The sequence below is a fragment of the Cyanistes caeruleus genome, chromosome 18 (genome assembly GCF_971803275.1).
Source record: "Cyanistes caeruleus chromosome 18, bCyaCae1.hap1.1, whole genome shotgun sequence".
Taxonomy (NCBI): domain Eukaryota; kingdom Metazoa; phylum Chordata; class Aves; order Passeriformes; family Paridae; genus Cyanistes; species Cyanistes caeruleus.
Genome location: NC_141718.1, coordinates 2641938 through 2668633, shown reverse-complemented (window position 1 = coordinate 2668633; position 26696 = coordinate 2641938). Strand labels below are relative to the sequence as shown.

General features: G+C 40.7%; 1 protein-coding gene across 2 annotated transcripts in view; it reads left to right on the top strand.

Annotated features, from left to right (window-relative positions):
* ATP2A2 (ATPase sarcoplasmic/endoplasmic reticulum Ca2+ transporting 2) overlaps positions 1-26696 on the top strand; it is a 44701-nt gene that overhangs the window by 15830 nt on the left and 2175 nt on the right. Inside the window, exons 6-20 of one of the 2 annotated variants that reach the window (XM_086855362.1) lie at positions 7803-7883; positions 9289-9374; positions 10323-10787; positions 13042-13130; positions 16338-16440; positions 16941-17072; positions 17161-17283; positions 17466-17684; positions 18450-18785; positions 19010-19230; positions 20178-20380; positions 20557-20642; positions 21009-21142; positions 22143-22260; positions 22375-23935. In XM_086855362.1, the coding sequence (XP_086711488.1) occupies positions 7803-7883; positions 9289-9374; positions 10323-10787; positions 13042-13130; positions 16338-16440; positions 16941-17072; positions 17161-17283; positions 17466-17684; positions 18450-18785; positions 19010-19230; positions 20178-20380; positions 20557-20642; positions 21009-21142; positions 22143-22260; positions 22375-22647 (2669 nt within the window). In that variant the 3' untranslated portion in view covers positions 22648-23935. The remainder of the gene's footprint in view (positions 1-7802; positions 7884-9288; positions 9375-10322; positions 10788-13041; positions 13131-16337; positions 16441-16940; positions 17073-17160; positions 17284-17465; positions 17685-18449; positions 18786-19009; positions 19231-20177; positions 20381-20556; positions 20643-21008; positions 21143-22142; positions 22261-22374; positions 23936-26696) is intronic. The other variant, XM_023937265.2, reaches the window with a different exon arrangement.

Sequence of the window (26696 nt, the reverse complement as noted above, 5' to 3'; positions counted from 1 at the left end):
GCCTTTAAATGGATTATCATGTTGTTGTAGAAGCTGGAGTTAATTGGATGGTACACTCTAAACTTGTTACCAGGGGCTATCTAAATAGATTAGATACACTTTGGTTTAGTTGAGTTTTTTGTTTGCTGGTTTAAACTGACATTTTAAAGAGAAATTTGGAAGAGCGTGGCCCTGCTTCTTACAATTTTTGTATGAAGTTCAGCCTGAAAAATTGCAGTAAACTGGTGAATGATGTATTTTCTTTTTTTATAGAAGCACGTTTGGGAACAGAAATGACCTTTGTTCACATCCTCTGTATTTTCCTGTCTAAAATTTTCTGGAGTAGATACAGTGTATCTGAGTTTCTGTAATTTAATAAATGAAAGTTCAGTAGTTGCAGTCAGTAAATTACCAAAGCACAGCCACAGTAGTTCCTCTTTTCCCTGAATTTCTGAGGAATGGTTGTTGTCATCTATTACTGTATCTGTAAGTACTCAACATGTTAAAAATATACACAGTATTGCCAGAACCTGTTGCTTATTAAATTAGTGTATATTTAGAAAACTTAGTTTTATACCTGGCACAGAGTAGGCAAGAACTACTTTGAGGCTTTTAATTTCAACTGCAGAGCACTTCAGGACTCTTGGGTGCCTTGTAATAAAAAAAAAAAGATGAATTTTGGGATGAAGAAGGTCAGGAAAGAAGATTCTTGATGCGAATTATGTCAAACTCCCATGTGGTTGTGAAGAGCTCCAGGTTCTCCCTGGTAGTACAGCTAAAAACATGAATGTTACAGGTCTTATTTCAAAATATCTGGGTACTTGTACCTGTGTTACTTTTCTAGCAATTGGGATTGATTTTCAGAATCAATGCTGGAGATGGAGGTTTCCTTTCCTGGGAAAGTATTGAGATTGGAAAAAATAAGGAAAAGGATGGAGCAGGCTTAAGCCCAGAACAGAGACCTGCTGGAGGCTGTCCTAAAGCAAACTGCTGAGAGCTTCTCTTGATGGGGAAAAAGAATTGACTGCAAATTTTGTGGGTGTTTCCTTACCAGGTGCAAACTGGGTTTTAAAGCACATGTTTTGCTTTTTTTCCCCTAAAGTACTACTTTTGAACCAGAAAAGACAGGAAAGTAGGATCAGTGGTTAATAAATGCATGTTTGAGTAGTGCATAAATCTATAAGCTTCAGTGAACATTTTGGCCAAAACATCAGAGGCAGTTTGGGGATAACCAGGCACAGTCCAAACTCCATTCCATACTTCAGTGGAGTCTGGAGTTATGTGGGGTTCAACTCAGGGCACAGCTTAAACTTGTATCACTTTTAACATACATTTGAAATATTGCAAAACACATTTTCAATTTATTCCCCAATTCTTGGAGCATTTTCCTTCAGAGTTAACAAACTGTTGGGTAAAAATAGCAAAACTAATTCTGGTTTCGTTGCTCAAAAATTGAGAACATACCTGATATTCTATACTCTGACAGAACTGATACTGAGTGGGTTTTATTATAATCACAAATAGTACTGAACAAAAAGCTTGAACATCAAGATAATGTTCAGTTATTACTGTGTTACCCTGGCAAAGGAAGCTTTTTTTTTTTTTTTTCCTAAGGCTAAAGAAAACTTGCACTTGAAACTTTGCTGCACTTCCAGAATTCTGACTCTTGGTTCTTCTGTTACCCAAATGCCCATAACTTGGAAACAGGACTTCAGCTTTGGTAGGAAGGAGTTGTTGTTCTCTACCTGACCTGGCTTAAGTTGAAGCTTAACTTATCAGTCTGTTCTTTCTGGTAATAGATATTTTTATAGGCTGATCACAAGAGTATTCCATCTACTAGGCAGTGGTATAAATAGATACACTAATTAAAAGCTAAAACTAGACAAATGTGGTTTAGAAATGAGTGCAGATTTAGAAGCAGGGTCTCTGTCCATCAGCACATCTTATCTAATGTTCTGGTGCCCTCTTCAGAGAGAATGACTGGTCTGTTTTTGAGAATGAAAAGAAACAATTTAAGAAAAATTTGGGTCTTATGTGCTGTGTAACATAGTATCTCATTTATCTCAACCCTCAGTTTTGACCTGGAAATATTTTGCCCCCAGAAAGCAAAGCTTTTTCTATCCTTTTGGCTTTCCTTGATAAGAAGACAATACATATGTGTTGTTTAAAATTTTTTAACCTCTACCTTGAGCAGTTCCTGGGTTAGGATACTCAGATATTGCATACACTGCACAATAAGCTCTGGGGATATTTTGTGTCTGCCCAGAATGCAGAAGGTGGATGATAGAGGCTGTTTCATGCATGTTGTCTAATTCAAAGAATGAATTTAAATGCATTGTTCTGTCACCTTGTTGAAAGCAAGTGCTGTTTTACTGCTATGGTTACAACTGCTGGATCTTTGCTAGTGTAATCTGTCTTGTTGGAAAATAAATTTTACCTTCCTGGTTTGGAGTGGTAACTCAGGCTTAAAATTTGGTTCATAATCCCTGTTCTAATTTTGACACTTTGACATTCTTGGCCTTGTATGAAAGTGTAGAAAGAACTCAATTATGTTCCTGCTTTGTAGAGCTTCTGATTTTTGGTACCATTTTATTATGCCCTGTTCAGGAAGTGTTAAATACTTCAAACGTGTTACTATAGAAGAAAAATTACATTTCTGATGGGCTAAGGAAATCAAGCACAATAGGAAGATGAGGTTGTCTTTGTACAAGGTGGGAAGAGGAGCTAAGCTGAGTTTGTGTTAGGGAAGTTTAATACAAAAGCCAGTTGTGCTGGAAAAGCTCTACCTCTAAATAAAAGCAAACCATTCTGCTCAGGTGTGGGATTTAAATATTAGTGTCCCCAGCAATACTCAATTCAACAGTCAGAAAATCCTCAGTTCTTTTTGATTGAAGTGTGTAGCATCCCTTATCTGTTATTTTAAATCTAATGATTTCAGTTCTTTATGATTCAGTTCTAATGAATTGAGTTCTTCAATTCTTCGTGTAGGAAGTTTCACTTGCTTCAGTTTATTAGTAAATCCACAATGGTGTGTCCTCCAATAATATCTCACTAGGAAAAGTGGTTTAAATAACTGTACCAGTAATATGTCATGTTAAACCAAAAGATAGTTGCTAACACTTAAGTGTTCTGGCAAAAGAATTAACACTTACTTCTTTTCCTTCAGATGGTAAAACCCCGTGTATTTTCACTCAAATGTTTTAACAGCAGTGTGGGAGGTTATATCTGCTAAACTTGATAGGATTTCTACTCTAGAAATACTAGATTAAAATGCTGAAATTAAAGCATCCCAATAAAGCAGGAACCTTAATATATTGACTTTTTTTTCCCTCTCTCTTTGATGGTTTATGGCAATTGATTTGGGGGTGCTTTTACTCAGTTTTAGGAACTGTTTGTGTTCAAAAACTATTCAACTATAGAATAATTGGAGCTGTACTGATAACCTTTATAACAAAATTCCAGTTTCAAAACCCAGCATGCTGATAGCACATCCAGGGTGACTCTGGCTTTAGTTAATGATAAACATAAATAAGAAAGTGTGAGGTACATATTGTATATACTGACTTTTACAGGAAGAATTACTTTGATTTGCTGTGATCACAAAGAGGGGTTTTTTGCAAACAGATCACTTTCTTTACTAAGAAGAGAAATTGTTCTTGTAACACATTAAGATAAAAAAAGAAGCAAAACTTTTCAGCTTTTATAATGTACCTGCCTGTAAACCTGAACAAGTCTCCAGGGGTCAGAGTTAACAGAGCTGATACTGGTGTTCAAAGTACACATTTCAAGCAGTAGTTTTGTTCTGAGGATTGTTCCATAGCATAATGGCTTTTGGGGTACAGTTCATGTTGCTTTCTGAGCCCCCTGTCACCAGCAGTTTTGTTTAGAAAATCTGGAATATGGATCTCAATAAACTATATTGAGATATGGTCTAATAATTTAAGACTTGAAAGATGAATATGGTCCTGTTTAGTCTAAGGTTCTTTGTTAATACCCAGAAGTAACTAAAAATACAAGGGACTGAAATCCTCTCAGTTTTAATAGTTATTTTCCTTCCACCTTCATTGTTCATAGAATATGTCCCCCATCACTTCTGCCCATCTTCCTGGGCTGCTTAAAGCAGAGACTGCCATAGCCTGCAAAATTAATATTGTATTTTGGCAGTAGAGGTCTCCCAGGGAGTGTCTCAAAACATTGTCTGACAGAATTCTGAAAAGAAATATTTAATTTTATTGCTATGCTGGAAAGTGGTCAAGTGTTGAAAGGGGCATCAGTGCTCAAATGAAACACCCAGGTAATGAGTTGATCATTTCACTGCAGGACTTGGTCAGTGCCAAGGATAAAATTTGGTCTTGGCTTGCTGATACATTCTGTACTTGAAGCTGATTTGGGACAAATCTGTGGAGAAGCAGGGTTGGACTGTGTAAAATTCAGATATATATGTCAGTGATTGTTCATATGGAGGGAATTTGACCCAGAGCACTGGGATCAGGAAGATAAGGGCTGGGAAGCACTGAGCTTGAGAAGAAAGTCTGGAGCATCAGTGGGAATTTTGGAAGTTAGCATTGCTGGTTAGGTGGCTGGAGAACCCAGTATGTGGAAGTACTAAATTATCCCTGTTTTCAGTGAAAAAAAAGTGACTTCTTTAAAGCAACTGACATAAAGTTTAAATTTATATTGCAACAAACTACTGCTCCAGTTTCTCCCAAGGAGTAGAAATTGTAAATTGTCTGTTTCAGCGTAGACTCACGCACAGTTAAATAAAATGGATATTTATCTTTTTTAACCCCCTGTTGTGACCAGGTTGTTTTTAAACAGACTCATTTATTGTGTGCTGAAGCTCAGTATTAAAATTCTAAAATTCTGCATGAACAAAAGGATTCTGTGGGTAAAGCAGTAATGATTCAAACCAGACCTTTCTCTCACTCCTCCAAACAGCAGTCAGTGCTGTAGGTAGTGGGGCTGTTTTAATCAGTAGTTATGTGTTTGACTGCATTATGTTTCAGAACACGTACCTGGGCAGTTTTGAAAGCAGCTTATTTTATTTCTTCAGAGCTGTTGTGAAAGTCAAGGGACTATTTAGGATTAAAAACTTCAGTTGAAATAACGGATGAAAATATTTCTGCAACTGACTTTTTATTTTAGATGTCAGACTATGGAATTATATCATTTACTGTAGCAGCTTTGTGCTGAGCAACACAAGCACATAATCACTTTCTCATTTCTTTCAAGCCTTGGTTATTCCATTGGTTCTGTGGACTGAATTATATGAATTTTAAAAAGCCTCCCAAAAAACAACAACAACCCCCCATTTTTTTTCCTGTTTTAAGGTATATGTTAAAAAAAGCCTTCTCTGTGTAGATGTGATCTGTAGTACACTATTCACCGAATTTTCCTGTGGTTCCTCTCTGTCATAGGATGACTTCCCATTTATATTCAGATTCAGTTGTGTTCTTGAGAGTATATTCAACACTATAAATGACTTAGTCTCATAGTTGTTATTTTGCAAAGAACTGTTTAAAATGTCCCTGTAATTGACCCTGATGTACAGCTCTCCTGCCTATTGGAAATGCCTTGAATATTTTACTACAGCCTTTTACTCATCAGAGAGGATGAGTGAATAATGTGTCTTACCTTAAATCATTGAGATAAATTTATAAAGCTTCACTGTCATAATAAATTTCACACTTCACTTCTGGTGATTCAGATTGATAACAGCAGTAGTAGTTTTCATGGAAATACCGATGTTGAATATCAGCAGTTTGTAAGAGGGGTCTCTCCAAGCATTTTAAGTCCTGTGAATATTGAGTTTGAACAACTTGGAGCAGTTCAGAAGGAGAAAATCACTTGGGATTTTTGCCATATGTTCCGTCCAGTTGCTTGGAGGTTTTAAGATTGTTTTTTTTAACAGCTTCTTTCTTATGTTCTGCATCTTTAGCAGTGTTGCCAGATGTGGTGGATGTAGTCTGGCTGTAGTTTTGCAGCGCTCTGAAGATGTTTGTGCAGGTTGCCAGACCTCTGAGCACACTGCTCTCAGGGCTTGGCCTGTCCAGCCATATCTGAAAAGCAGCTGCTACTGTGTGTCTGCAAATAACCCTCCTCAGGACAGGACCAGGAAAGCAATTGAATAGTTTTGCCTTTTTTGGCCTAGATCACCATTTGTCTATAGCTATTTTCTCTTGCTGCTCAAGGGCATTGTGGCTTAAATTAGTATTCACATGGTATAATGACACATTTGTGGCTGCTTTTTTGTCCCTTCATATACACATGCTCACAAAAACACACATCTAACTCTACAGGCAAAACTATACAAACTTTTGCTGGTTTTAGTGGTTGGAGTTGTTTTGAACTTACAGAAAGTCACATGGTGCAAGTTTTCCTAATGTTTGAAGTAGCACTGCGTTCTCCTCTTCAGGGTTTTGTTCCACAGGTTTCCACTCCAGGGTGTGAGGGGTTGGATGAGCCAGGGCTGTGACACCACTGTAGAGTTTTTCATTATATTATTCCTTAATGTGCATTATTGCTGCTGATTGCATAAGCAGTTCCTGCAGGAATTGCAGCTTATTTTAATTTCACTGCAGGGACACAGATTCCACCTACTGAAAAGATCAGCTGTCTTTTAGTTAGTTATTCTCCCTTTATTTCTTTGCATTATTTTATAATAATATAGCTGACACTTGAATGCTCACAGTGTTAAACTACATTAGGAGTATTCAATCATGTGTTAATTAGCAATATTGACATGCAGAATGTAGAACCCCTCCCTGTGAATCAGAAATGTGCCTCATTAATAAGCTTTAGCAAGTAAATTTACATGAAGCCATTTATTTGCAGTAGGCACAAAATGGTAGAGCTTTAGTTTTTTTCTTAAAAACTAGGAAAAGCTGGGTGAGAGGAAGTAGGAAGAGAGAAGAATTAATATTGGGATGTTAGGGATGTTGGAGCTCAGCTGACAACTGGATTTATCACTCTGCCATGCTTAGGAGTGTGGTGTTAACTTATATCATCTGCTGCCTTGGCGTCTCAAACACTTGTTAGTGGATGTTTTGTTATTTGTGGGCTGTTTGTTTTATTATTATTTTTTTTTCTTCAGTGTTTTTTGCGAAGTAGAAATGTGCATGATGGGATAAACACAACAGAGATCTGTGAAAATTGTAACTGGGATATGGATTGTGGTTATTTAATAGAGCAGCATTACTGGAAAATAAAGCTACTGTGTGATCTGAGGTTAACTTCCAACTCTGAAACATCTGGCAGAATTCAAAGTATAACATTACAAGAGCATATTTGCAGAAGCACGTTATTCTCACAATTGGTGCCAAAGAAAAGGAAAATACAACTTCTCTTAGTTTTCTAAATAAATAGATGTGGATAATGTGATCTTTGGAGAGCACAGGACTCACTTTGGGCATAGAGAAAACAACAAAAAGACTCTTCAGGACCAGTTGTTCTGAAAAGGAAACTCATTTCACCTTAGCTACGGGTTTTGACTGTTTATAAATATGTCCTCTGAAATTGATATCTTGCTCTTGAGAATGTTTTCCCTTTGCTTTCAAGTGGCCATGTGGTTAGAAAAACAATCCAGTGATTTACAGCTTCTTTCTTGGAGGTTAGGTAGGGGCAAGTCTAAATAGCCAAAATGTATTGGATGCTCAGAAAATGGGAATATTGGAAGTCACAAAAGCAGCAATAAGCTGCTGGTGATCTCAGTAATCTGTGTAGTTACTGGAAAGTTATTTTTCTGGCTGATGGAGGTAAGGGGCACTTGGTCAGTGTTCACTCAAACAGCCAAATTCTGACTTTGTCTTGTCATTTCTTTGTAGTTGGAGACAAGGTTCCTGCTGATATAAGAATTACTTCTATCAAATCTACAACTCTAAGGGTAGACCAGTCAATTCTCACAGGTACAGTTTCTGTGACTTTCATGTAATTATGTGCATAATTGAAAGTGCCTTTTCACCATTTGTTTGCAGTGATCCATTAGAAACAAGCCTGCAGCTATTGAAGTTCTCTGCATTCAAGTGCAGTAAATTTCTGATCTGGTAACTTCTGGAGTGGCTGAATGTGTTGCTTCATCATTGGCTTTGTTTTCCCTTTAGTGGGATGAACATTCTTACTAAATCTTGTAATGCTTTTTTGGTCTTCCCCTTCCCCCAACAGACAATTAGTGGGAAATCAAAATTAAGAAAAAAAAAAAAAAAATTTCTCTTCTAGTTCATGGAGTCTTCTAGGTTTGAACATCGTGTCACCACTCCAATATGAAAGTATGTAAATCTTATAAATGTCTTCTGCACCAGGAGAGAACAACTTTTGCAATGCTGGCAGCTTTTTTAGCTGCTGCTGCTAAAGACTCAGTGCACTCAAGCCTTATTTGCTCAAATTCTGTGCACACACATTCGTGTGTTTTCTGGTACCAGTCTTCAAATGCAGGAGCTATTTTTAGAGCCCTTTTCAGATTTGTTGAAAACAAAACAAAGTAGCAGCACTTCTGAATATAGGAAAGAAGCTGGGAATCAACCAAGCATGCTACAACAGTTTTCTTTCAGCTGGAACATGGAGATCTGTCTGCCTGTTTTGGTAGCATAAATTAATGTTAACTAGCTCTGAATTTTAAAACAGTAAAGTATTCTTAGGAAGACTAATTTTCATCCTTGAATCTGTCTTGAAACAGGCTCCAGAGTTTTTCTCACCACAGATCCTGCATAGCATGAGACTGATCAAGCTTTACTTATATTTAGCGTAGGAAAACGGATGTGCTCCATGCCCGTAAAGCTGTGGGAATAAGTAGAAATATCCCATCAGAATTCTGTAAAAAGGGACTATTCCTTGTCTGTATTTAAGTGACAGAATTCTTATTTTAAAGGAAGCCTTCGCTGTTTTCAGACAAGTTGATGCTTAAGTCTCCAGTCTGATAAAATATAGGACTGAGATGCTGCTCAACAAAATCCTTTTAAAAGGAGGAAGCTTTGGCTCCCTGGAGCTTACACAGTGTAGCTCAGTGCCTGAAGCTGAGAGCACCACCTTGTGAAATCTGGTGTAGTAATGAACATCTGCTTTTAAAGAAGAGGAACCTTGCTATACCTCTGTGATATGCTTGTAGAAACTGATGCAGAATTTTTGCTAAAAGCCAGACATTTGGTTTTCTTGACCAACTGAAATATTTCCTGTTTCACTTAAGCAATTAAATAAAAATCATTTCAGGAAAGAATTTTGACATCTTAAAAATTCGGTGCTGAAGATTATAACTTTTTGATTCCCTCAGGATTCCAGATACAAAATCTCTTCTTAAGACTATCATCTTTATTTTAGGTGAATCTGTGTCTGTTATTAAGCACACGGACCCTGTGCCTGATCCTCGTGCTGTGAATCAAGACAAGAAGAACATGCTCTTTTCTGTAAGTAATTTGTTTTGAGGTTTTCAAAACATTTACAAAATAACACCAAAGCTGATAAAAATGTGCAAAACTTAGGGTCTTCCCCCAAAAACTGCCTGACTTTGCTGTGTTCTCTGTATACATCTCTATGTGTGTCTCCATACACATTGAGCTAAATGCATTAAAAATTACAATTAATTACAATTTTAATAAAAGCTATCCTGGATGAAACCAGTCTCTGTGAGGAAAATTATTTTTATCCTTCACAAGGAAGTCTTGGAGGGTGGAGCACACACACTTTTGGTGTTTTTGCAATAATTTTCTAAATAGTTCTTCAGCATGATAAGAGCCCACACAAATTGTGTTGTTGTGTACCTAAAATTGAGAACCAGCTTTTTCTGTATAGGAAAGAAACAGTTTGTTCAAATTTATTTGAAGGAAGGATTAAATATTTTTCAGATAAGCAAATAACTTTTTGCTGGCAGGTAAATTTAATTTTACTGTTCCTTTCCATGTTAAATATGATCACACAGGCAGCCCCAGAGAACACATCTATTACTCATAGTAAGTAACATTAAATCTGACAAAATAGAGCCCTAATTAAAAAAAAAGAGGTAAAACACATCGAGTATTCCAGTTGAAATACATACTGCTTGCTCAGCAGCTGGGTTTGGCTGTGCTGCTTGTGAGAGATCAATACTGACTCGTTTGCAGCCTGTTCTGGGAGCAGAAATTCCACCCTGGAGTGTTCCCTTACAGACACAGGCAGTGTAATCCTTTTCCTTTTTACCCTTTTCCATATCCTGGCTGAAACACAGTCTGAACTTGTGTGAGGTGGTTTGGTTTGAGGGGTTTTTGTACTGTTTTGTTTTGGTTTTTCTTTTTTGTTAAATTAATACCAAACAAAATACCACAGAACCTGTTTGTAGATTGACTCCCAAGTTTTTCCTGTCTCCTCTTTTACCTCAGGGTACAAACATTGCTGCTGGTAAGGCCATGGGGGTGGTTATTGCAACAGGGGTAAACACTGAAATCGGGAAGATCCGTGACGAGATGGTGGCGACCGAGCAGGAGAGAACCCCCCTGCAGCAGAAGCTGGATGAGTTTGGGGAGCAGCTGTCCAAAGTCATCTCCCTGATCTGCATCGCCGTGTGGATCATCAACATCGGCCACTTCAACGACCCCGTGCACGGCGGCTCCTGGATCCGCGGCGCCATCTACTACTTCAAAATCGCCGTGGCCCTGGCCGTGGCCGCCATCCCCGAGGGCCTGCCCGCCGTCATCACCACCTGCCTGGCACTGGGGACACGCAGGATGGCCAAGAAGAACGCCATCGTGAGGAGCCTCCCCTCCGTGGAGACCTTGGGCTGCACCTCCGTGATCTGTTCGGACAAGACGGGGACGCTGACCACGAACCAGATGTCTGTGTGCAGGGTACGTCCCACCAGCTGCCTCTGCTGCTCCTTTTCTTCTCTCCAGCAGTCAGCACTGCTCAAATTCTCCTGATCCTGGCTCTTTAGGTTCTTCCAGCATCAAAATCCTGCTTTATTTTCCTAAGATAAGCCTACACTTTGAATTCTGTTTTCCCACTGTGTCGTCTCGAAGGCTTTTGTCTCTTTCCTTATTTAGTCATGGCCAAAAGTAGCTGTACCCACACTTATGGGGTGAAAGTTGTTTGTAAGCAGCTTTCCATTGACTTGTCTGTGAGCTTTTCAGGTTACTGGTAACTCTTGGGTGTGATTTATGCCTTTTTTTAGAAAGTTACACTGTAGAACAGGCTGTGTGTAAGTGTCAAACACTTGCCTCTTCAGTTGAGAAAGACAGTGGTGGGGAAACTGAGAAAAGGAGATTTACTGCAGTAACTTTGGTAGCCAAAGGTGTTTTCACTCCTGAGTGGCTCCACCTTTATTTGGTTGTGTTCCCTTCAGTGGCTTTGCTGGTCTGATGGGGATCACTGCAGTGTTTTCAGTGTGCAACACTGACTAATCTGGCAGTGTGAGGTGCAGTTGACCTTGTCACCAGTATTGCCAGAGTCCTCTTCAATGCTGGTGTATTTTTAGGTAGGCATGAGCTCTGTGCCTCTCTTCCCTTCCCCCCAGTACTCTGTCTAATATTGGCTAATTTGGGACTTTCATGGCTGGTCACTTAACATAATGCATGTTCAGTTGCCAATTTGTGCTTCTGTGTAGGGATTTAATGGAGAAAACACTGAATTTTCCTGTTTAATAACTTTAGATGTTCAGTGGCACAGCAACTCCAACATGAAATGTCCAGAGCCTCATTACATTGGGTTAGAATTCCAAATGTGTGCATGTTGAGCACTGCACACCAGTGATGAAAGTTTGTAAGCCCTAAGCACTTTGTTCTCATGTGATTGATGGCTTTTTCTTCCTAATTGTTGGTTGACTTGTTCTACTTCCTTAAGTATCGTAGTATTTATACCTAAGAGACACAAAGCAGCTGCTCATCAGTATTCCAGAGGAGGTTACTTGCAGTAGAGTTGCATAACTGCCCTAGTCTTTGCAGGGATTTTTTCATCCTGCAGATGCCAAAAGCAGGAGGTTTCCTGGTTAACTCATCATTTAAGTTGTGTTTATTTAAAAGCTCAAAATACTCTGCTCCTTATTTAGAGGGCTAAATGTTTTAGATCTTGTCCAGCACAACTTGGTTGCTTGTTAAGCTCTGACAACTGCAGAAGAACATGAATTGCAGTTTGCAAAAATGTAGCAAAATTCTAATACCTGTGAGAATGAGTTTATTTTATTGGCCTGCGTCGTGATGTGACAAAATGGCCTGTGCTAACAGTCAATCAGAAGTTTCATTAGGATACACCACCAATTAGTGAGAAATTATCTTCTCCAGTCATACTCCAGCAAGCCAGGAGGGTAAGACAGCTTCAGGCACTGTGGTTTTTATCTCCATCCTCTCAGATGTGATTCTGCCTGCAGCTCTCCTAGAAAGGAGACAAAGGGAAGACTGAGTTGCAGATCTTAGAAGTACAACTGCATCCTTCAGATTGGAGTTTGAATTTGGAAATATCATTTCACCAGTGTTAGAAGAGCACTTGAGTTGGCTGGTTGGTTTAAACTCCCAGGGTGTGATAAAGTGACTTGTAACTGGAAGCCAGGACAGGAAACACTTTCACTTGCGGCTGGTATTAAGAGAAACTGTCCATAGTCTGGCTCTTGCTAAAACCTCACCTCTTAGATCTCAGCTTCTCCTATTTGTAGATGCTTTTATTTTGATTTTGGGAGAAATTGTCAGTGTCCAAGCTGACAGTGTCCAGCTGAGCTGCTTTTGGGTGTTTCAAAGCAGAGAATTAATTGATTATTTGTGTTGCATGAGAGTTAATTTGCAGGTGTGAAGCTTAGGAAGAGGTTGGATCTGGTAAGGATTGTCAGGTGGTGTGTCAATGGTCTTCCCAGCTGCAGTGGTGTACACAGTTCCTGTGGTTTTCAGCTGTTTTCCAAAGAGATCTGTAGGCAGAAGGGCTGTTCCCTGTACTTTGTGCTTCAGTGTATGGAGCTGTTCAAACATATGTGGGATCGAAGTGCACAGAATCAGGTCTTGCTTGCTTTGTTTATTCAGACTGAACTTGCCTCTTGTACCTGCTTGCTTAAGGCCTGTTTAAATCTCTTGCATTAATTATTGTTCAAAGATAGTAACACTTCTAACTCTCTAATTTCAGATGTTTATCCTGGACAGAGTAGAAGGAGACAGCTGCTCTCTGAATGAATTTACTGTAACTGGTTCAACATATGCTCCCATGGGAGAAGTGTAAGTGTTCTGTTCAAGTTAAATATTTGTCTGTTTATGCTTTCACTATTACTTTAGTCTAGAAAAGGGATACATGTAATATTCAGTACTGATTGTTAATAAATGAAAGGTCAGCTAGTGGGAATGCACACTGAAGGGCTGGGGAAAAAGTAATTAACAGGAAAACAAAGATAAATTGTAGAAAAGTAAACTTCCATAAAATTGAACAGAGTCTCCAGTATTGCAATGTTCCCTTGATAATATAAAAATTAATTAGGGGTAGAGAGGATGATTTATTTTAGCTAATCTCAGTCCAGTAAGATTTCAGTATCTCAGTGCTTCTAAGTTTACTTTATTTATTTAAAAACTGGGTAAATCTGAAGAGGTGAGCATTTGCTAATCTGTGAGCTCAGTGTTTCCAATTTCCCTGCCTCGGAGAAGGGGGAAGTTGTTTTGCTGAGGCATCTTCTGAATGTGTTTGAGTTACCCCTTAAAGTGACTGTAAATTCCTGGCCCTCAGTAGTTTATTGGTGCATCTGTACTTGAGTTGGTGTGTGTTTGTCCCAGCCTTTGCTGTTTGAGCTGCTGTTAAACCCAGTCCTTTAGGAAAGGAATGAGGTTTGGTTTACTTTAGCAGCTGCAAGTCTCTACTAGTGAGGTAAGAGGTTCATCCTGAAAACTTCAGGAATTTTTAGGACTCTGCTTCTTGAAGAAAAGCCTCTTTCTACTGAGTTGTTACAGCTCCTTTTACTTGGTCAGTCCTCCATGTGTTTTATAATCTTATCAATGCAGTTTTACTTGCAGAGTAGAATTCTGATATGGATGAAGTAGAATTTAATTTCAGTTGTTGTAAACATCTCAGCCTTGTGCGGTTTCACTCGTGTGCCTCTGACTCCTGCAATCTTGCCCATCTCAGTAGTGATTCTCTGTTTAATTTCCATAGCTGTTAAGACCCTGGTGTTCCCAGCAGCAGGAAATCTTAATTCCCCAGTTCTCTTTTTTGTTTCAAAGCTAATTGCTGTCAAAAGCTTATGCTTTCATTTCAGGAGGCAGCATTTGCTTAGACAAGGTGACTCCAGACCTTGCAAAATTCCCAGCTATTGCACTTTAGCTGGGCTCACAAGAGCTCCAGATAAACAAAATAATAAAATAGAGTGGGGTGACAGATGTGGGAGTAATGAGACAGACAACAATGTTTGTTAATGTGCTGTTTTCACTTGCTTCAAGTTGAGGGAATGTGAACAAGTGTGTTAAACTCGCTGCATTTGGGGACACAAAGGATTCCAAGAGAGGGAAATTGCCTCAGGAAGGCTCTTACTGGAGCATAGGGAAATTCAGCTCAACTCCAACCCTTAGAGCTGGTTTATTTTCTTCATTTATGGACAGCTTTTAAAGCAGTGGCTTTGGAGGGATTTTAGGTAAGGTGGCTGACTTCACCTTGGATTGCAAACTCTCACTGAAAATGAAGTCTGGGGGGATTGAGAGGCCATTAATCCATTGCAGTGCACCAGAGCAGGGCCTGCTCCAGATATGAACCATTTCTGACAGGTCTTACTTGGTACTTCAGACACTGTTGGCTTCCTCAGCCTATTCAATTTCATAACCATTATGTGTTTTTGCACTAAATCAGTAATTTTTCACTTACTGTTAAAATTTATGATACCTAACTCTCCCCTAAGATTTATTCAGAATACAAAACCACAGAAATTTCTTACTAAAAGCCTCCCAAATTTCATGCTGATTTATTTTCCAGGGATATTGGGAGATTGTCAAAGTTTGGAGTAGTTTTGCCATGTCTCAGCACACTCAGGCTTACTGCAAACTGAGAGCACAAAGCCAATAATAATTAAGACCTGCAGCAAAAGCTGGCAAATTGCATCTGACCTTCAAATGAGTTCATCTTGAAAAACCTGAAGGTGTAAGGAAAAAAAAATTGCTTTATCCAGAACTGATCCCAGCACCTTAGATTCTGCATTTTTTCTTCAGAAACTGTTGATAAGGAGCACAAAAATAAGGGTTATAGAAAACACACTCTGGTATAACAAGTTCTGGATATTGCAATATCCAATATGCTGATGTTCTTTGAGTTCAGAACAGGTGAAAACAGGAAGTTTTGGGTGGGATAGATGAGGTGACAGCCTGAGAGCTGGACTTTAAAGCCACATCTTATGGCTGTAGGATTATATGCCAAATGAAACATTAAAAACCTCCTTGTTTCCTTAAGATTCATTTTGTTCTCATCTGTGTTACACAACGCTGGAATTGGTTTGCAGTACCACAACTGAACAAAAGCTTACATAATGGGACATGTCATTGTCTGTGTTGTGAATTCTTACAGAGTAATGATCCACATCTTTCCACCACCAGACCTTTTTCTTTCTCTTCCTTCAGAGCTTTAATAAAAGATGTTATGTATTAGCTCTGCCTTGCTAATTTTGCTTAAGGGGGAAAATAACGGTATTGAACACTGTCTTGGTTCTTTTGTGCTTGCTGTAGAAATATGGGAATGTTCCAGAAAAGGAATCAATTCACTGTTTCTAAGTGTGAAAGCAGAGAAGTTGTTTCTTACTTGTGATGTCAAAATGTTGCTTTACTTCAGGAAAATGTACCTTCCCCCTCTCTGAAGCCTTGAGATATTTATTGGTCATTAAGTGTGTATCACTGCTGGGAAGGGTAATGTCTTTTCTAGTGGAGTTAGTCTCCTGAAATGACTTCACTTCCCATGGCTTTAGGAGGCTCACATATAATACATGTCAACTGTTAGAAAATTAAAGAGGAAAATCTGCTTTAATTGCCAGCCCAGTGAGTGCACTTCATGCATTGCAGTAAAGCTGCAGAAAATGCAGCAGGAAGGAAGCTGAGCTCCTCAGGTATCCAGCAATATCCCTCTCCTGCTTGGATCTGCCTTCTGAGCCCTGCACATGTTCAAACAGGGCCTTCCTGTGCCTCATCACCAAGCCCTTCTGCAGGCTGCTGGGTGACTGTCACTGCAGGAAGTGAGGTTTTGTCACAGTGATTTCATCAATGATCTCATTCCATTCATGATTCTGATCCAAACTTCACAGCTCCCCTTTATCAATCCTGCTCTTCCCAACAACTTCTGTAGTTCCAAGCCCATAACTAATGAGCATTGTACTAAATGGAAATGCAGTAAAGAGGATAAAGAAAATATGAGATGCTAATACTAAATAACTAACTTCAGTCTCCCCCTTTTCTTCCTCTGGAAAGGCATAAAGATGACAAACTCATTAAATGTAGCCAGTATGATGGTCTTGTGGAACTTGCAACAATCTGTGCACTCTGCAATGATTCCTCTTTGGATTACAATGAAGTAAGTTTGTATCCTGGAACAGAGGAGAGTGTGGGAATGAGGATAAACGTTCTCATCTGTCTGTGTAATACCTTTCAGTGGTAAATCCCCTCCTAGTCAAGGGGGGAGAGTATTCAGGCCCTCTGAAGATTAATTCTGAGAATTACTTGTTGAATACTGAGAACTAAATCCAGCAGCAGGTGTAATCTGTAATTTGGAGTTATCCTGATGCTGCTTTCTTGCTTTTTCTCGCTGCCTTATGGTTGCTACCAAATCTCAAAATGTCTTAAATGCTTGATGATCAAATACTGACACCTCTCTGCTGCTCTTGAGGGTAAAGGCTTCAAATTCCTACAAATCAAACTCCTCAAAGCTGCTCTTTTAAAATGTTTTTACATTAAATCTTGTAAAGCTTTTTTTTTTTGGGGGGGGGGGGGGCGTGACACTTGAGCTTTTGTCTCTGGTAGGTTCCAGGTGAGGTTTAAACTCCTGTGCTTTTGTTTGCTTTGTGTTAACTCAAGGCTAAGGGAGTTTATGAAAAGGTTGGTGAAGCCACAGAGACGGCTCTTACGTGTCTGGTTGAGAAAATGAACGTGTTTGACACAGACCTGAAGGGACTTTCTAGAATCGAACGTGCCAACGCCTGCAACTCGGTGAGTCCCCTTTTACTGGCTTTGTTTGGGGAGACACCTCTGTAGTGTGTATCACCTAAATGCATTTTATGGTTCTTGTTTCAATAAGGTGATAAAACAACTCATGAAGAAAGAATTCACTCTGGAATTCTCAAGAGACAGGAAGTCGATGTCTGTCTATTGTACTCCCAACAAACCGAGCCGCACGTCCATGAGCAAGATGTTTGTTAAGGTCAGTCCCTCACTGCAGAGTGAGGTGGTGGAATGGCTGCAAAGTAGCACCATACTTAAAAATTATGGTGTAACTAACAACAGCTTTGAGTGGGAGGAAGGACTTGGTAATTGGAGCAAATGTTGTAATGGGGAAAGGATTTATTAAGCTAAATGACTTCATTTTTTTTTTTGCCTCTGCAGGGTGCTCCTGAAGGTGTGATTGACAGATGTACACATGTCCGTGTTGGAAATGCTAAAATACCTTTAACCTCAGGAATTAAGCAAAAAATAATGTCTGTTATTAGGGAATGGGGAACTGGCAGAGACACATTGCGTTGCTTGGCTCTGGCAACCCATGACAATCCTCCCAAAAAAGAGGAAATGAATCTGGAGGACTCCTCAAATTTCATTAACTATGAGGTAAGATCAGTAGCGCTTCTGCCTCTCCCAAACTGGAGAATGGTGCCTTCTTATGTTTGATTATTCCTTGAGGTAGTTAGATCTGAGAATTTTCTTTCTGGGTATTTTTGATGTCTGACACAACAGTTCCCCACTTCATGAAGGGAATGCTCAGTCTAAGAAGAGACTGTGTTTTAGAATAAACTGTTGATGGCAGGTAGACAGGTTGCTGTTACTTGGCTAAAAGCACAAGAAAAAATCAGTTAAACTGTCCAAAAATTGCATTGTGGTTTCAGCTTTCATGGTTTTTCATGGTTTTTCAGTTTGGCATTGCTCAACTGCAAAACCTTTTTAGGGATTTTGTGATGGAACATACCTGCTCTGGGAGTCAGGTTCACTTCCCTGCCTCTGTGCTGTCAGCTGCAAGGGCTCAGTCCATGATTATCATCTTAGCTGCTCTGTAATTTTCCAATGAAATCTGTATCTGGTATTTAGGAGGAAGGTAATGACAGTTGCACGAGTTTTTGGCTTGTGCTCTCTCTGCTCCTGGCACTGATGATAAAAATTAAAGACTCAATGCTTGCAGGTTGAATTTTCAAGGCTGGCAAGTAGAGCACATTTTAACTGATAAAATCAGTGCATTTGAAGCAAAATTTGGTAAGGCAGGACAAGGAATGATCCCAAATGTCACAACACAGATGTAACATGCAAGGAAAACAATTATTTCACTGCTGCCACAGGAGAAACCTGCAGGATCTTGCACTAAAACTCTCTATCTTGTTTCAGACCAACCTGACATTTGTGGGCTGCGTGGGAATGCTGGATCCCCCGAGGATTGAAGTAGCATCATCCATAAAGCTGTGCAGACAGGCTGGCATCAGGGTCATTATGATCACTGGTGACAACAAGGGCACGGCCGTGGCCATTTGCCGCCGCATCGGGATCTTTGTGGAGGATGAGGATGTGTCCACCAAAGCCTTCACGGGCAGGGAGTTTGATGAGCTGTCCCTGGCTGCTCAGAGAGATGCCTGTCACCATGCCCGCTGCTTTGCCCGGGTAGAGCCTTCCCACAAATCCAAAATCGTGGAGTTTCTTCAGTCTTTTGATGAGATCACAGCCATGGTAAGTGATGGTTACTTGGTTAGAAAGTCAAAGGATGTTTAAAACTTAATTAGGCCTTCTCAGAATAATTCCCCATTGTGGAAAATATTTGCTTCCCTGTTTCCTTGTGCTTAGTGAGTTCTAAGGATCCAAAACCACACCCAGTGCAAAATTCCTTTCTGGATCTGTATGTTAATGCCCACCTTATTTACTGATTCATTTCCAACCCTGAATTCTCATTTTAGACTGGGGATGGTGTCAATGATGCCCCTGCACTGAAGAAAGCAGAAATTGGGATTGCCATGGGTTCTGGTACTGCAGTGGCCAAAACTGCTTCTGAAATGGTTCTAGCAGATGACAATTTCTCCACAATTGTGGCTGCTGTGGAAGAAGGACGTGCAATTTATAACAACATGAAACAGTTCATCCGATACCTGATCTCCTCCAATGTTGGGGAAGTTGTTTGGTAGGTTTAAATTTATTTTTTCTTAGAGCTAGAGTAGTGGTGATGGAGTCTTCCAGTATTTCTCACTAAAAACCACAGGAGGAGGTTCTCCAGGTAATGGATCTCTGTTTCTGGCCTGTCTTTAGTGAAGAATTGTAGCTTGCCACAAAAGTTGCACGTTGTGTTTTTTAGAATACTTTAGCTCAGTAGGTAATGCTTTTCAATTATTTCTATGATTGGAATAATTCTTTAGAGAAGGAAAACCAAAACCTTAATCAAACAGTAGGAGATCTGGGAATTTCAGATAACATTGTCCCAGGCACAGATGTTTGTTTAACCTCAGGTTCCAGGAACATGTCTGGTGTTCTCTGGGAGGAGCGGTGGTGACCCAGCACCACAGAATGCATTGCAGGTGACAAAATGTAAAGATAGATCTCCTCACAGTCCTTACATCAAAGCAGACATTTCCCAGAGTGGGATAAAGCACAGCAATTGTCTTGCCTTGTTTCTTGTCAGCTTTAAGGCTGTCCTTTATATGGCTCTCGCTGCAGCCCCTATTTCTGTTGTATTTATTTATACAGGCTTGGAAAGTTAAAGGCTCAATGAACTTCTGCAGGGACTAGCAGTAATCTAGGGAAATGAAGTGTAGTTATTTGAGCCAAAATGTGTCTTTCAGAAAGTGGTTTGCAAGCCTTTATCCATGTATATATTTAACTATACAGACAAGTAGACTGGAGAAAAAATAACCTTCATGTCAATTTTTGAAGTTATCAGAAGAAGACAATGCTTCAAAGCTTGCATGCCAGTGGTTAGTCTTTGCTCCTGGATATGTGTTTAGTTTTCTGATTGTGAATATCAGCTTGTGATCTTAAGTGGGTAAGAGAGAGAACAGCAGCGCTGCTGCAGGTTTAGGCTTAAACATTACTGACACTGAAGAATGAGCTTTTAACTGGTGGCTTTCTTTGTAGTATCTTCTTGACTGCTGCCCTGGGTTTTCCTGAAGCTCTAATTCCTGTTCAGCTGCTGTGGGTAAACCTTGTGACGGATGGTCTCCCTGCCACTGCCCTGGGCTTTAACCCTCCTGATCTCGATATCATGAATAAGCCACCGCGCAACCCCAAAGAGCCCCTGATCAGTGGGTGGCTCTTCTTCCGTTACCTGGCTATTGGATGTAAGTACTGATGGGTTTTTGGGGTTTTTTTTTTTTTGCTTATATAAACTAAAACATGAATTACCTATTTTTTTTTCAGTACTGGAAGTCTCGAGGCCGAAGTTCAAGTGTGGCAAGTGATGTCTTGTCTTGCGTACAGTTCACAGCGCTGAGAAAAGCTCTTTGTTTTCTTGCAGGTTACGTTGGTGCTGCCACAGTGGGTGCTGCTGCTTGGTGGTTTATTGCTGCTGATGGTGGTCCAAAAGTTTCCTTTTACCAGCTGGTATTTGCTCAGTTTAATGTCTTTGGGGGGAGAGGGGAGGTTCCTTCTGCTTTCATTCTTGAATTGACTGTACAAACCCAGTAGGTATGGGGAATTTATATAATTAAACATTTTCAGACTTGTTCCTGTAAAACTTGATCAGGATTAATTAGCCTTGATAGCAAAGCTCAGAGGTGGGATACCTGAGCTTCTGATAACTTGAAGGACAAATTGTAAGTGAAAGCCTAAAGAGGATTTTCCTAAAGCATACAAAAGTTTGTAAGCACTGGTTTTTGGAGTCATAGTAAGAACTTTTTTCCTAGTTGCCTATTTTACCATTGAAAAGTTAAGAAGCCGTGGAAGTGAGTTGATTCTGTTGTGTTGCAGAGCCACTTTCTGCAGTGCAAGGAGGACAATCCAGACTTCTACGGGGTGGACTGCGTGGTGTTCGAGTCCCCGTACCCGATGACAATGGCTCTCTCTGTGCTCGTCACCATAGAGATGTGCAATGCTCTCAACAGGTTCGTACGTCCCAACAGGAAAGCCAAACCTTTGCAGAGCTTATCCAAAATCCTGCCTTTTTGTGCAATTTGATCCTTGGTGAACAGCTCAGCTAATGAAGAGTGAGTCACGTTTCCCTTCCGAGTTCTGGTAGTGCAAACAAACTGACTCTTAGATAACATTGGAGATCTCTTATCATAAGGTGTATTTTTAAGTCTGCCAATTCACTCTGGTATTTTACTAAGCACAAGCAACTGAAATATTTTCCATTATTTTTAATCTAAGCTTAATCAATCAGATTAGCCCTACTATGTTGGTATAAAGTGATATCAAGGAGAACTAAAATAAGAATGCTGAAGATATGGAAAATAGTTTTTTCCTGCCCTAAGGGAGCGTGGGTTTAGCCAATTAATATTAGATTATAAATGGAAACCACTAAATAGCACAATGTCAAGGGTATTTTTCTTCAAATAGCTTAGAGGTCAGTTAATTTAAAAACAAATAAACTTGAAATACAAGTGCACTGAGGTAGTCCTACATAAAGATACTGCTCTACATCTGCTGCTCTGGATCCCAGCCTCTTCTCCAGCACAGCCTAAATGCAGATGGAATCAAGAGCCAGCATTAAGAAGGTACAAGTTCTTGTCCCTCTCTGTCTTTCAGTGAGCTCCAGCAGAAGTGGGTGCACTTGGGGCCCTGGTAGACTTGAGGATTCTTTCTCTCTTAGGCTGCTACGTCCACACTTCCCTTTCCCTCCCATGGAGAGGATTTTGGGGTCATAGTGAGAAGAATAGATTAGGTCAGGAATGAGCAGAACACTCGGGACTTTCAAGAATAGACTTGAGGCAGATGGAGACTGCTTTGCTAAGCTGACTTCCAGGCCAGTTTGAAGTTGCAGCATCCAGACCGTGTCCTGGACTGTTTCCTGCCTGGGATCCCCATGCTGTGCCAGGCTGCTTTGTGGCTCTCAGAGCTTCCTGTTGGTGTTAGAGTCACACATGAGTTGTGTTTCTATTGCAGCCTGTCAGAAAACCAGTCCCTGATGAGGATGCCTCCGTGGGAGAACATCTGGCTGGTGGGGGCCATTTGCTTGTCCATGTCCCTCCACTTCCTTATCCTTTATGTGGAACCACTGCCAGTAAGTGCTCGTGCCTTACCCCCACCCCTGAACTTCCAGACTGAGCAAAACCTTGTGTGGGGCTCGAGGCCAGAGCTGGAGAGGGAGCTTGGTAACTCCTGGCTTTTCTTTCAGATTATCTTCCAGATCACACCTCTGAACGTGACGCAGTGGCTGATGGTATTGAAAATCTCCCTCCCTGTCATTCTGCTGGATGAAACACTTAAATATGTGGCCCGTAACTACCTGGAACCTGGTAAAGATGATAGTGTGCGGCCTGCCACCAAACCCTGTGCTCTGTCAGCATGCACCGAAGGAGTTTCCTGGCCGTTTGTGTTCATTACTATGCCCCTGGTTATCTGGCTTTACAGCACAGACACTAACTTTAGTGATATGTTCTGGTCTTGACTGACACGGTGACGAGTTTTACATTCAAAGGAGAAAAAAAAAAAAAAGTTTAACTTAATTTTTTTATTGTTTAGAGCAACTGTCTATTTCTGCTGAATTTTCACATGAACATATTTGCCGGTGATGGAGGTTTCATAATCTAGATTTTGGTTTTTTGCTTTTTCTGACTTCAGTGGGGGCAATATATTCCTCTTTTATACACAGTTAAAGTGTCCATTGACATGTACAGAGAACTAACACTATTTTATGCAAATATTTTTTTGTAGATGAAAAGCATGTACAGTGTTCTGTTCAATAGTCTATTCATCATGTAAAAAAAAAAGTAAATTTTTTTTGAGCCAGCGGACACTATCAAACTAAATTGGCAGCAGATTTTAGGGAATGAATGTGTGTTGTCTAAAACTAAAAAAGCATGTACCTGTTTGTCTTCTGCATGATCATCCAAACTTAATTTGTCATAAAGTCAGGTTTTGTTCACAAGCAGAACTTTCTGCACTGGGTAGAGAGTCCTGCTCCCTGGGTCAGGATTTCTTCTCGGTCCCCTCTTCCCTCACTCTCGGTTCTTGACTGTCCTTGTTTACACCACTTTCTGTATGAGGTATGCCTGATCTCGCTCGTGCAGAAATTACCATTCCAGGTGCAGCCTGCTGGGGTTCTTCCATACTCTCCACACACATAGGGTTGGGTTTTTTTTAAGGATTATTTATTTGTCTATTGTATTTTATTGTAACAGACCTTACTTTGCCAGTGTTGCCCATTATGCAGGGATAGGGAGGGCTACTTCTGTCTCCTTAAATCTAAAGCCTTTTTAATACACACACAATCTGTTTCAATTCAAAAGAGGGTTTAAGTTGGGGTTTAATACCTTTTTTACACGTCAGAGCCTTTCTTTTTCTTTCTTTTTTTTTTTTTTCCCCCCCTTTAAGATCAAAATTTGCAATGAGACCTGAAGAAATAACTTGCACTGCATAGCTAGAAATTGGATTTCCTACACTTAGGGCACTAATGCTCAGTTGTATACATGGAGTTACTCTGCTGGCCTGTTGTTAGCCTGACTTGAAGTAACAAGCTCGTGTGTGTTTTTTGTAAAATCTGTAAATAGCACATGACCAAATTGAACATATTGTATAGAACTATTTTTATTTTAATGTGGCACTAACCACCTTCATTATTACGGTAAATGTTAAAGCATGTTTTCAAAATCAGTCCTGTATCAACAATGTGTAAGTCATTAACAGTCCTAACTGTGGTGTTTTTCTCCAATGCCTTCCAACTTTCATCGACTAAAGTGAGTATTTTTCTTCCATTTCACCCTGCCAGTGGTGACTTGCTGTAAAATAGCATATGCTGTATACATGTTGAAGAATAAATAGTAATTTCCTTCATTCCCATGCTGTGTTTTGTCAAACTCTGCTGTGCTACATTATTATCACCACTTTAGACTCTTGTTTTGTGGTCTGAAGCTCAAATTACCGATTCCAAAGGCAAAGCACTTGCTTTTGGTTTAGTGTATTTTAGGGTCTTGTTTTATAGCACCTGGGAGCCTTAGTGCCCCAAGGTCTTACAGCTTTTGGTCTTAAGTTTGAGATAAAATCAGACAAATCTGTAACTTAAGACCCTGACAGCTGTTACCGTGAATGTTTAGTGTCCAAAACTCTCCGGTACTCATGGTCAGGTGCTGCTTTACTCCAAAGCTTTTCCCTGCTCTGAAACAGGGGCTGCCCCTCAGAGCTGAGCACCCTTCCCTGCTCCCTGCAGTGCTCCAAGGGCAGGTGCTGCTCTTGGCAAAACCAGCTCATTGTTTGTTACTTGCCATCTGAGAAGGCAAAAGAACAGTCTCAGCTTAACAGGGCAGGCTTTGAAACTTGTCCTGGGGTCAGTGTGTCTGTAGAGCAGCAGGTGCTGTTATCTTGTGCTGGCTCAGTCTGCTTTAGTAACCAAATTCAGCTTTGTGATCCCTCTTAGAGGGGAAGGATAGTTCCAGGCTATGTTCTCTTGGTGCCAGCTGGAATCCAGTGAGCACACATAATTCTCTAGGTTTAAGCTCTCAAGTGGAGAGGTGCTCCCTCAGAACACAGAGGCTCTGTCAGAAATTCCACTGCATTGTGATGCTTTGTTTATAGAGACTTTGACTTGAGTCGATGCTGAAGTGGCTCAGAGGAGTTGACCTGATGTTGTAGCAGGTGTGTTGCCAAACTGTGAGCATTCAAATCCCCTCAAATGCCCTTTTTTAGTGTGGAAGATCTAAACTAAGGTTTTGCATTCCACAAAACCACTGGCCTGCACTGGCCTTTTGCTGTACAATAACAAATGAACAGCCTGAAACTCATCCCTGTTCCTTGGAACAAAAAATAATAGTTCCTGTGATGTAGGACTCCTTGAGATCAAAGTGTGTACCAGTGTGTTACTTGCTGGAAACAAATTAGCAGCTTAGTTCTGTGTGCTCCCACTGCTGTTGAGAGACATTTCCAGGGCAGGAGTGCCACTGAATCCTTGAACACGGGTTCTGCTGAACCTCAGAGCACCATGTGGTGGCCTTTTTAAAGCCACATGTCTGGCTGCCACCATGAATAATTCTGCTTCTTGTACAATCCTAGTCCTGTCTTTTATGCCAAATGATCCTGCTATACACCCCTTTTCCCCCTCTCTTAAGAACCTGAAGGGGAAAATGACTGTCAGTAAGTAGAATTCAGAATATTCAGAATTCAGCACCTTCTCTGTTGGATCTGTCAGTGTTGAAGGTGAATCTTGCTTCTTCTCATGGATTTCCATAGAGATCTGGGAGCTTGTTCGTGCCACTGTCTCAGAGGCACTTGGGGTAGGGCCTTGTGTTCCTTGGACTTTGCCTTGAAATCTGGATGAGTGGTGGGCAAATGGAGATTTTGGGATCCATCCCTAGAGGCTCCTGGGCTTAGAGAAACAGTCAGGTTTTACAAGGTGCTCCTACAGAGCCCAAGCAATCTTCACCTGCCCTGTTTTTCTTCTATTTCTCTCACTCTTGTGCACGTTTCCCTGCAGAAATGGAGCCTCAGCGTTCCCCAAGATTGCAGATCCTGGGTTGGATGGCAGCTGTGCTGTGCTTTCAGGACTTCTGTTTCCCCAGTGCTGTAAATCCCACCCTTAGCTGGTTGGGATTGGCCAAATGTTCAGACCTACCATGAGCTTCCCTCCTGGGTGGTGAAGCATCCTGCCCTGGAATCACATCCTTGTGATCCTGGAGCAGCTGGAGTGCTGGGTCTGGGCTGCAGCCCTGGCAGCTGAGCAGCCTGGGGGAGGCTGCAGGAGGAGCCTAAGGAGCTGAGGGCTTTTCTGTCAGAAAAGTACAGAACTGCACTGCAAAGTTTGTAATTTCTGCAGGAAATGTCTGAACTAAAGTGTTTATCCTTAGCTGTATAGATCCTGTCATCTTCTGGCCTCAGTCTTTTCAGCTGGGGAAGCCAGGAAGGGAGGACTTTTCAGGGCAGACTCATTTGCCAACATCTCAAAGTCAAAACTCATTTGTTTGGTCCCAAATACTTCCTCTCCAACCTCCCCAGTGCTGGGGTTGAAGAAGGTAACTTCTATTGAACCATGTTAGCTCAGAGAACGCACAAACAGCAGCCCTTGTTCAAGCAGGACTAACTCAGAATTCCCCAGGCTTGATGTCCCACTCCATTCTTACAGAATAACTTCACATTTTTTGTTTCTCTTTGCTCCCATCTCACCGAGCTTTTTCATCTCTGCTACTTTCTGGATTCCTTGGTGCCCTCACACATCACTGCTTATTCTCTACTGTGAGAGGGGTGTGTAAGACCAGGATCAATCGTGTGATTGATGCTGCCTTATGCTGGGAACACCAGGAAAGATATTGGCTTGTGCTGGGAACCCACTGGGGTTTGGAATGAGAGCAGCTCCTCCTGAATCCTGTGTTTTGTAGCAAGGAGGATGCTCAGGCAGCTGCAGTCACGCATTGAATTTTTAGACAGGAGCTTTTGTCTTTGCAGTGCCTTGGGCTCTCTCTGCTTTCACGTGTGAGCAATCCAGAGTGCTGAGCTACACAACGAGCTGCT